The 11,296-nt window shown below is 42.6% G+C and overlaps 2 protein-coding genes across 3 annotated transcripts in view; one reads left to right on the forward strand and one right to left on the reverse strand.

The window, feature by feature from the left end:
- Positions 1-842: 842 nt before the first annotated feature.
- Positions 843-10,598, forward strand: atp2a1l (ATPase sarcoplasmic/endoplasmic reticulum Ca2+ transporting 1, like). Of its 2 annotated transcripts, XM_024284872.2 has the most exons (24): positions 843-1,123; positions 1,578-1,595; positions 1,681-1,763; positions 2,423-2,527; positions 3,103-3,241; positions 3,919-3,999; positions 4,074-4,159; positions 4,245-4,542; positions 4,629-4,795; positions 4,881-4,969; positions 5,066-5,168; positions 5,250-5,381; positions 5,463-5,579; positions 5,651-5,869; positions 5,953-6,064; positions 6,151-6,374; positions 6,460-6,680; positions 6,769-6,971; positions 7,055-7,140; positions 7,581-7,714; positions 7,795-7,912; positions 8,026-8,143; positions 8,403-8,447; positions 9,952-10,598. In XM_024284872.2, the coding sequence occupies exons 1-23, from the start codon at positions 1,006-1,008 to the stop codon at positions 8,405-8,407; spliced, it is 2,976 nt and encodes a 991-aa protein (XP_024140640.1). In that variant the 5' UTR covers positions 843-1,005; the 3' UTR covers positions 8,408-8,447; positions 9,952-10,598. The 2 variants fall into 2 exon arrangements, with proteins under 2 accessions (XP_024140640.1, XP_024140639.1); XM_024284871.2 differs by lacking the exon at positions 8,403-8,447.
- A 206-nt stretch (positions 10,599-10,804) lies between these two features.
- sult1st6 (sulfotransferase family 1, cytosolic sulfotransferase 6) overlaps positions 10,805-11,296 on the reverse strand; it is a gene marked incomplete at its 5' end in the record, with an annotated part of 7,085 nt that continues 6,593 nt past the window's right edge. Inside the window, 1 exon segment of the mRNA XM_024284874.2 lies at positions 10,805-10,946. Within this exon segment, the coding sequence (XP_024140642.1) occupies positions 10,834-10,946 (113 nt within the window). The 3' untranslated portion in view covers positions 10,805-10,833.

The following is an 11,296-nucleotide window of genomic DNA, read 5'->3' on the forward strand; positions in this document are numbered from 1 at the left end:
GTCACGTCAGTTTGTTTACACAGAAAAATTTACAGCTTTTTTTTTCTTTTTTTTTAAACAAATAGTAAATCAAAAAGATCTGACTGTTCCAGGATACATTTCAAGCACCGACTTCAAGGAGGAGAACAGTGCTTTAAATCAGCCACAAGAGGCCATTGTCCCACGCTTGATTCCAGCTTTCAGCGTGCCGCGCTGAAGCCGTTCATCCATGGTGGAGTTTTTTTCTCTCATAAAAGAAGGAATAAAATTTGATCCCCTTGAATTTACAACTCCTCTGTGATGGGATATTTTAACCCCCCCAGTGATGACTCTCCAACAAAACACTGGTTTAACCTTTCATGTCCCACTCCTCTGTTTGTGCCGTTACCAGGGTCCCACAAATGGAGATCATTTTGGTGAGAGACGCCCTCAAACATGCCACATTGTCACCATTTCACTTTTGGTACTTTGTGTGCAATGTTCTTGTCTCCATCTGGCTTAGCCCCCTTTCCTCAGCAGAAACCAGTTGAGCCGTCACTCAATGCTCCCTCAACCCCCCCCTTCCGGACGGTCGTCTGTCTTACTCCCTCTCCTTCTCCCGTCGTCTTATTCCACTGACCATGCATATTCCAAAAACAGATCTCATTTTCATCTACGGTACAACCCCCCCCTCCCCCTTCCAAATCCAAGCCTTGCACCCCAAGTTCCTGTCCAAGTCCACCACGTCTCCTGGTGGCTCCGCCCTCTGACCATCAACCCCACTCCCCTCAACCATATCCGCCCAAGGTGGAATTTGGACGCATATGTCAGCGGGGGGTCCCTCCCATCGCGTGCCCTTTGGCGGTATAAAACCCTCAGCGTGCGGGCACTTATTCGCTCTTTCTGTCAGTCCAGCACTCCTGAATTGGAGGGTGCCACACTTCTAGGTGAGGGTGGTGGACCAAGGTTGAAAACTACAGGGAAACAGTGAAAAAAAGAGAAGCAAAAGAAGAGCGCGGATAGGCCTGGTTAGTCTATCCAGAAGGGATGGAGAACTCACACACCAAGTCCCCGGCAGAATGCCTGACTTACTTCGGGGTCAACGAGAACACCGGCCTCACTCCAGACCAGTTCAAGAAGAACCTGGAGAAGTACGGCTACAATGGTGAGAGTTTTGGGGTGTCGGGGAAGGGCGGAAGACGCTCGGTCTTTCAGATCTTTGGGTCCTGATTTAACCTCCTTAACATTTGTTGAACCGTTTCAAGAAGGAGATGCAACAGCTGGTAGAAATTTAGAGACTTTGAGGACCTATTTAAGGAAAGGGAGAAACAGGTGATTGGGACATTTTTTGGCTAATATATGGGCTCACTTTGACAGGTGGAATACTAAACGGAGGCCCTGAAGTGTCTTGTAGTCAAGCTAGCGTTCATAAGAGTGCAAATCGATAATAAGTGCTTGTGATGTGGTCATTAAGGCACCTGATGAGAAAATGCCAATTATCAACCATAAACTAAAGCTTATCCACCATTTAGATGCTCATATTAAGGTGTTTTTACATCAGCACCAGCTAACGAAGATTTCTTTTTCTGTCTTTCACTTGCATCCCTTTTGAACACCAGAGCTGCCCGCTGAGGAAGGTAAGCGAACATGAAGTCCCGTTTTACCAATTTATGCAGTCTTCCTCTGTTTCCCTAATTTTCTTCGTCTCTCTGTGTTGCTCAGGCAAGAGCATCTGGGAGCTGATCATTGAGCAGTTCGAGGACCTGCTCGTCAGGATCTTGCTGCTGGCTGCTTGCATCTCTTTTGTAAGTACTTTTTAGGCCTCAACCACCTCTGGAAGAAAGGCACACACAACAAAAAACATGTTCCCCACCACACAAACCAGTCTTTAAAGCAGCCCCGATGTGGCCGATCATGACTTCATGCCCACTTTGTTAAGAAACTTCACCCCCCCCCACACACACACAAGCCCCCCTCCCAAGTATTTTTGAAGATGACAACTTGAGAAGAGGAGAGACGGATGGCGAAGGCTTGTAGGAGGTGTATTAATTGCTATGCCCAGTTTTCACCCCTTCAGCCAGCTGTCACGATACCCTTAGAAGGCGAATATTGAGGAGCCAGTGAGAGACGGGGGGTCAAAGATGTGTAGGGGGGCCAGGGGATGGGTGGGGGTGGGGGGTTATTTTAAGAAAGGTCCAAGCTGAGGAGAGAAACTGAATCCTTCAGGAAAGGTCAGGACTGTAGGAAGGAACAGAGGGCCCTCCTTAGGAGGAGCAAATTAGCAATTATGCAATCATATAGTGGATTTAATGAGAAGAGTGGATGTCACAATGATACATTTTTGAAGTAACGTTCTAATATATGTAATTATGTATCTTAAAACATTTATCCACAGTTTTTAAAAGTTTCAATACTTTTCCCCATTTGGTTGTGTTTTCTTACCAATTCTCCTCTTTGGCTGCAGGTGCTGGCCTGGTTTGAGGAGGGTGAGGAGACCGTCACTGCCTTTGTGGAGCCCTTTGTCATCCTCCTCATTCTCATCGCCAATGCCATCGTTGGAGTGTGGCAGGTCAGTGACGGGGCCTTCAGCAATTATCCAGCACACAGGTCAAAGTTGCCTTGATTCTGCCTGCGTCAGTACGCAGGCGGGAGCTTTGCTGTCATCACGTCTGTGCCAAGTGTCCCAAACAGCTGCTCCACTCTCCCACTTATCCTCATTTAAACAGCTGGCCAAGCCAAGCTGCTGTTGCTAAATCTATGGTGTGCATTACAGATCACACTGCTATGTCAATAAGCATGCAATCGTGCTGGTCGTCCATTTTCCACACTAGTGTTTGGTCATCATAGATGACCGTAAACCTTTGAAGCATTGGACAAGCACACATCAAATTGCAGATGTGACCTACTCATGTATCGCCACCAACTAGTACTGTGAAATTGGAAATGACTCAAAGCCTCTTGGGAAATGTTGTGGGCATGCATAAACAGGCGCACTGACTTTCTATGACCTCCTTTAATGCCAACTTTTACAAACAAATGAGACACAAAGATTTATTTATTTTTTTGGTGTTAAAATTGTATTTTTCTATAGTTTCTTAAATATTTGGGACCTTATTTACATTCTGAATCTTGTATGTGTTCCAGGAGCGTAACGCCGAAAGTGCCATCGAGGCTCTCAAGGAGTACGAGCCTGAGATGGGCAAGGTTTACCGTTCTGACAGAAAGAGTGTGCAGAGGATCAAGGCCAGAGAAATTGTCCCTGGAGACATTGTGGAGGTGTCCGGTAAGGACTGACTCCTCACTGAAAGTGATAATTAAAAGTTTTGTCAGTAGTAAAGTATAAGAAAAAACAAAAAAAAAACCCTCTTCAACGCCAGGTGTCTTTTTAAGGCAAAGGACTGGAGAGCGGCTGCATCAGTGTCTGAGTAAAAACATGCTGACAGCACAAAATCATGAATATAAATACCCTCGCCAGCGCCTGTTGCTCCTCTTCTCCCCCAGCCGCTGTCACCCTCTTGTGTTTATTTGTCAGTGCAAACATGTTTTGCTCTCCAGCTGACTGTCTCAATCCCCCGGCTCCCCTCCTGTCACTGGTCAAAGCATTGGCCTGTTGAAATATATCGGGGTGTATTTAGAGCTCCTTTTTTATAAGTAATTTAAATTAGCATTTATTTTATATTGCAAAACCTCAGATTTAAATTTTATTTAATTTTTAGAAACAGTAATCAGGGATTTTAGAAACAATTAAAACATTAAAAAATGCAAAAATGTATACATTTGACCAAAACAAATGATAATGAAAAAAAATACAACTATATCATTAATACAAATATTCCATAATCCAATCTTTTTTCCATCATTTTAAAAGGTTTAATATGATTTGCCATAATTTCTCCACTATTCCACCAATATCTCTGTGATTTGACGGTCCATTAATGTTGATTCTCTTTGATCCCACAGTTGGTGACAAAGTCCCCGCTGACATCAGGATTACTTCCATCAAGTCCACCACCCTGCGTGTTGACCAGTCCATCCTTACTGGTAAGCAAGTAAAAAAAATGCTTCTCCCCAATGTCATTGGGTGGTATTATATTTTGTTGCTCTTTCATTCTCAGGTGAGTCTGTCAGTGTGATCAAGCACACTGAAGTTGTTCCCGACCTCAGAGCTGTCAACCAGGACAAGAAAAACATGCTTTTCTCTGTGAGTGTCCAAAAAATGTAAATATTTTTGCTTTTTGGGTCCTCTTACCACTTACCTGATTCCCCTTCCTGCTTTGCCCCTGCAGGGTACCAACATCGCTGCTGGCAAGGCCATCGGTGTGGCTGTGGCCACTGGAGTCTCCACTGAGATCGGTAAGATTCGTGACCAGATGGCTGCCACTGAGCAGGAGAAGACTCCTCTGCAGGCCAAGCTGGACGAGTTTGGCGAGCAGCTGTCCAAGGTTATCTCCCTGATCTGTGTTGCCGTCTGGGCTATCAACATCGGCCACTTTAATGACCCCGTCCATGGTGGATCATGGATCCGTGGTGCCGTCTACTACTTCAAGATCGCTGTTGCTCTGGCTGTGGCTGCCATCCCTGAGGGTGAGGGAATCAAAGAGCGGGATGCAGATATTCTTCTTATACTTATCTTTTAACCAAAAGAATAACACTCCTTCAACATCTCTCAGGTCTGCCTGCTGTCATCACCACCTGCCTGGCTCTTGGTACCCGCCGTATGGCCAAGAAGAATGCCATCGTCAGAAGCTTGCCTTCTGTGGAGACTCTGGGCTGCACCTCTGTCATCTGCTCTGATAAGACTGGCACCCTCACCACCAACCAGATGTGTGTGACCAAGGTCAGTGGCTCTTCAAGGAAAACAGGACTTTTCAGCCAAAACAGAGAAAAGACAGAAAAGACAATATTTGTTTTTTGCTTCACAGATGTTTGTGATCAAGTCCGCCGATGGGGACCATGTCGACCTTGATGCCTTTGATATCTCTGGCTCCAAATACACCCCAGAAGGCGAGGTGTAAGTTTGTTTTCTTTGCCACATGTCATTATTCAGATACCACTCATTTACATGAACCTTGTCTAATGTGTCTACGATTACTTCCATTTATATTAGGACACAAGGAGGTGCCAAGACAAACTGTAGCCAGTACGATGGTCTGGTTGAGCTGGCAACCATCTGCGCCCTCTGCAACGACTCCTCCCTGGACTACAACGAGGTAAGACCCATTGCTCAACAAACATATCTTCATGAAGATTCCTTGTGTAAACCCTTTCCCTATGCTCCTTTTTCCTTCTAGTCCAAGAAGATCTATGAGAAGGTCGGTGAGGCCACTGAGACTGCCCTGTGCTGCTTGGTTGAGAAGATGAACGTGTTTAACTCCAATGTGAAGAACCTGTCCAAGATCGAGAGGGCCAACGCCTGCTGCACTGTAAGGATATACAAATGGAGGATTGCTTTTTCTCAAACAAAAAATTGTGAAAAATTATAACACCTGTACATCCTCCAACAGGTGATCAAACAGCTCATGAAGAAGAACTTCACTCTGGAGTTCTCCCGTGACAGGAAGTCCATGTCTGTGTACTGCACCCCAGCCAAAGGTGACGGTGGTGCCAAAATGTTTGTCAAGGTCAGTTCTTAGTTTCCCTTTCATAAATCTGTGCTATAAAACACAAGATAACTATTCTTCTTCCGATGCAGGGTGCCCCTGAGGGTGTGATTGATAGGTGCGCATACGTCCGGGTTGGCACCACTCGTGTGCCCCTTACCAATACCATCAAGGATAAGATCATGGCTGTTATCAAGGAATGGGGTACCGGTCGTGACACCCTGCGTTGCCTGGCTCTGGCTACACGTGACACCCCCCTGAAGCTGGAGGAGATGAACCTTGAGGACTCAACCAAGTTTGCTGATTATGAGGTAAGGTCATATTGACTTAGCATTGAACAATGTGTCATTGGCAAAACTTTTGGTTTCACCTCTTTTCACTCCTCTATCCTCAGACTGACTTGACTTTTGTTGGCTGCGTGGGAATGCTGGATCCTCCTCGCAAAGAGGTCACTGGCTCTATTGAGTTGTGCAGAAACGCCGGAATCCGTGTCATTATGATCACTGGTTAGTATGGATTGTATGTTTAAGATGGCTAATGTAACACATAACTATTAGACATTATTAAGAACTTTACTGACTTTGCTTGTCAGGTGACAACAAGGGAACAGCTATCGCCATCTGCCGTCGTATTGGCATCTTCTCTGAAGATGAGGATGTTTCTGGCAGGGCCTACACCGGACGTGAGTTTGATGATCTGCCCCTCCACGAGCAGGCTGAGGCCGTGCGCAGAGCTTGCTGCTTTGCCCGTGTTGAGCCAGCCCACAAGTCTAAGATTGTTGAGTACCTGCAGGGTTATGATGACATTACAGCCATGGTAAGATCTGTGAACCACAAATTGAATATTTCCTGCAGTGATTTGAAAACTTTACAGAAGTCTGATTTAACTCCTCTTATTCCAGACTGGTGATGGTGTGAACGATGCCCCCGCCCTGAAGAAGGCCGAGATCGGCATCGCTATGGGCTCTGGCACTGCCGTTGCCAAGTCTGCCTCTGAGATGGTCCTGGCTGACGACAACTTCTCTTCCATTGTGGCTGCTGTTGAGGAGGGCAGAGCTATCTACAACAACATGAAGCAGTTCATCCGCTACCTCATTTCCTCCAACGTCGGTGAGGTCGTCTGGTGAGTAGTTTATGTGTCCTGTCTGATACTTTCCTGAATCTTTGCTTTGCCTAAAGCTAACATTGGGTGTCTACTCGGATTTCAACAGTATCTTCCTGACTGCTGCTCTTGGCCTGCCTGAGGCTCTGATCCCTGTCCAGCTGCTCTGGGTCAACTTGGTGACTGACGGTCTGCCTGCCACTGCTCTTGGCTTCAACCCTCCTGACTTGGACATCATGGGCAAGCCCCCACGTTCCCCCAAGGAGCCCTTGATCTCTGGCTGGCTCTTCTTCAGATACATGGCCATTGGCGGTAGGTTTGTCTTTTAAGACCTACCTTGGAGTTTTTTTGAATGTGGGGGGACACATTTTCCAATTGGTATGTCTGGCCAACAGGATACGTCGGTGCTGCCACTGTCGGTGGTGCTGCCTGGTGGTTCCTCTACGATACTACTGGCCCTGGCGTCACTTACTACCAGCTGGTAAATCATCATTTGATCGCCCTGAGGCTATGGTCACAAATCCAACTGCCATGGTGCAATAGGGACACATAGGCAAAATCTTCAAGTTTTCATGCTGCCGTCCAAATGTTTTTTTCTTTTTAATTGGCCTGCTTGTTATACACCCCAAGGCTACCAGGTAATTGGCGGCCAGTTGCTCTTGATATGGATGACTATTGTCTGGCCCGTGATCTGCCAAATTGTTGCTTGATTTTGCGATGGCAACATCAAAATATCCAACTTTTAGAGAAAAATTGTGCGGTTGCCTAAAATTTTAACTTTTACTTAAAACCTCAGTGGCCACCTTATGGTATGTAAAAATGCAATTGCTACTTCCTGATTACAAATGCAACCATTCGGCCACCTACCAAATTTGCTTAAAAAACACAGCTGCATAGACTCATTGACTCTCCTCTGTGTAGTCCCACTTCATGCAGTGCCACGCTGAGAACGAGGACTTTGCCGGCATTGACTGCGAGATCTTTGAGGCGTCTCCTCCTATGACCATGGCCTTGTCTGTGCTGGTCACCATCGAGATGTGCAACGCCCTCAACAGGTACCCCTCTAAAGCTTGAATATTTGGTTTGGATAAAAGAGAAACTCTTCCCCACACGGCACACCCTTTTCTTTTTCAAGCTTGTCTGAGAACCAGTCTCTGGTGCGTATGCCCCCATGGGTCAACTTCTGGCTGCTCGCTGCCATGTCCCTGTCCATGGCCCTGCACTTCATGATCATCTATGTTGATCCTCTGCCCGTAAGTCACAGATTCAGCTTTTTTTGCTTTGAAATGACCAAGATGTTGGCAAGTCTTTGGAGAAGTACAATCCAAAACTGGGCTTAGCTAACCAATCTCTCCTATCCTGCCAGATGATCTTCAAGTTGACCCATCTGAGTGTAGAACAGTGGATGATGGTCTTGAAGCTTTCATTCCCCGTCATTCTTATTGATGAGGTGTTGAAGTTCGCTGCCCGCAACTACGTTGAGAGTAAGTGACCCTTTTTTCGCATATCAGTTTCAAAAAAATGTTGATGTTACTTCTCCTCTGATCACCAATTACAAATCAAAAACATGACTGTCTAACCATTTAATGTTACCATATTCTTAAAGCATTACTTATTACATATTAACAATTATTTTGTATTTCAACATTGTGAGTGTAATTAAGCCCAATATATATGTTTGTGTTATTAATGTCAATTTTCTCCTGTCACCATTAACTCACTATCCCTATTATTCATTTCCAGAATAAATCAATCAACCACCTCCATTAGCCTTTAACATAAAGAGAGGTATTCTTCATGTCACTGTGCCTTGAGTCTTGTCTTTATGTTTCTTCCTTTTGGTTTATTTTTCTCAAAGTCGATTGTAAAGTTAATTTCAAACTTGTGTTGATGTGACACACTGGGGTCTCCTTACACCTTAACAAGAACATATTTAAAGTTGACTGCTCCAAACTAATGAGAACAGGATCTGTGTGAGGAGATTCCAGTATGTAATGCCCTCTGCCTTGCAGTAGTATTTAGCTTCAATTTTTTTTCTTTTTGACATATCAGGTGAGTCTGGGGGGTTTGTCCTGAAAATCTTTTGGCTCTCCTTCCATTTTTTGTTTTAAATCATGTAGTAAATGGTTTATAAAATGTAAAGTAATAATAAAAAAGAAAGAAAGAAAAGAAAATGAAAAGAAAAAAAAAACACTATTTGGCCTCATAACCTGCTAAAACGATGAAAACAGAAATAAATATTCAAAAGATTTGACTCATGTTTTTCCTATAAACTGTTTACTACATAATTAACTTTTGCGAATGTTGTAGTTGGATGCTTATATTGACAATTGAAAGCAGAAAGTTGCTTTTTATGTTTTGCACAGCTCTATTAGTTGGAAATTTGTCTTAGATGCTAGTACATGCTAGCATGTCCATATGCTAGCATGTGGACATGCTAGCTAGCAGACCTGTAATCGAATTTTAACCTTAAAAAGTGACGTACCCCAAGGAAATTTAATAAAAATCTGTCAGTCAAAGTGACTCAGAAGTTAACAGAAAACTGAGTTTTCCTTTTTTTTTTTTTTTTTACTAGCACGTAAAAGTTTTGTGCTGCGTTTGATGGCAGCATGGAAATTTTATTTTCAAAGGAATCAAGAATTAATGTTTTGATTCTTTTTGAACAAGGACAACTTTTAGTTTTGATGCCATATTTTATAAAATGTTAAATATTTCAGAACATATACCATACTCGTTTAAAATTACAGTAGCCTATTGCTAACAATTATTATCAGTTGAATTTTGTCACATTTCATTTTTAGATATTTTGTTAAAATGTTTGTAATTGCTTGCATGTCATCACTGTTAAAAGTCAAACATTGGGTCAATTAAAAGTTCTGTGATTTGTTACATTTAAAAATATATATATTTTTTTATAAATCAAATTTTGAGTCGAGTTAACCATCAGCTCAACATATTAATTCGATGAAAACGAATAATTCTAAATGTAACAAATTACAGAACTTTTGTTAATTTATCCAATAATTCACTTTTTACAGTGTATTATTTTCAAACGTTAGGAATGACCGCAAAATGTTAGTGCATCAAATCCATGTACCTTTACTGTGATTTTTTTATTTTTGCACATTTATTTTTTAGATCCTAGCTTGCTTTGTTGCTGAGATTTGTCTCAACTTGGCAAAGATCTCGTACTTTCCCAAGAAATCTGTGATCTTCCATTGTCTCGATGGTCAACGTTCAGTTAACACTGTTCCACACGTTTTTTCTAACTGATCTCCTTTCTCTTCAACAGGCTCAGAAGTTAAACATTAGAGACGTAGAAGAAGAAGATGGTCTTAAGGGTTGGAAAGAACAAGGACGATGACGAAAGAGAGATCACAACCAAAGATGGAAGCCATAGTAAGCCAACCAAAAGAAAAGGGAGGAGAAAACACCTATAAAAATATTTATATATGAAAAAAAGAGCCAAATATCTGAAGAAAAACTGCCTCCATGCATAGACGGAGATGAATTAAAAGAACTTCCTAACTACAAAAACAATTAAAATGTTAATAAAAAATCTATTCTCAGAGATAAAGTATGTATTAAAAGTGTTTCTTTTTTTTTTGTTAATCTTGAATATTCTCAGCTGTTGTGTTTATGTGTCCTCTGTCCATTTTCATATGATTGACTTTCCAGCTGGTTACTCTAGTCTTTGTTGCTCGTGTCTCGTGCAGCCTTCCTGCTTTTGCCGGGCTCTGTACAGTGTGGTGTAGGGTTTCATAGGGGCAAGACAAAATAAACCATGCCTCCAGCTGCCAGCAGTCTCTAAAGGCACCTACGTAGTCAGCGGACTCTGTTGGAGGTCACATGACATAAAATGGGCATGTCCACAACACTTTCTGGTCTTATTTATTTGTTTACGTGATAAGCTCTAATAAAGTGACGATTTAAAACTCATCTTTTCACATTGTGGAGCGAATTTTATTCACTTTTAACACAAAAATGTTGATGATTTCCTTTACATTTTACGATGAAGTGCGGTGACTAGAGTGCTCGGCATCCTGACATGAAAAGTTGTTTTGGTTTTAAGCTGGTGCCAAATCTCCTGACAGTGTTTTGCTGTCTGAGTGCTGCACAGTTCATTGGTCTTTGGTTTTTGTTTGTTTTTTTTTTCATTTTCTGGATTGATTCCTCAGATGAGACTCTTGAAAGGTATGTTGACATCCTTCATTTGCTGCTCATAATCCTCGTCGAACATCTTTGCCTGCTCGGGCGTGAAATGATTTTTCCAATCGCCTACTTCACCTGTACAGAGAGAAAAGGCAGAAAACACCACAATCCTGTTAGAAATGTATTCGTATTATTTTTTTCCCCACAAACGTCTTTTAATTGATCAATTAATGCTACAATTTCTTTGGAGTGGAGAAGCAAATAATCAATTTTGATATAAAAAATGAAACAAATCAATATAGTATATCAATTAGATTAAAGGAATTCACATTACTCTCCTTAAAAGCAACAAAAGAAGGTAATCTTTTTAATGACTAAGTGTCAGAGCAGGATTTATCTATTATAGGGAAATATTTTGCTTTTAAGTGTTTATTCAAAGTGCATGCTAAGAACTGAGGAACCTCTAGGGGGCAGCATTGCGTCAA

This window comes from Oryzias melastigma, linkage group LG19 (assembly GCF_002922805.2).
Source record: "Oryzias melastigma strain HK-1 linkage group LG19, ASM292280v2, whole genome shotgun sequence".
Taxonomy (NCBI): Eukaryota; Metazoa; Chordata; class Actinopteri; order Beloniformes; family Adrianichthyidae; genus Oryzias; species Oryzias melastigma.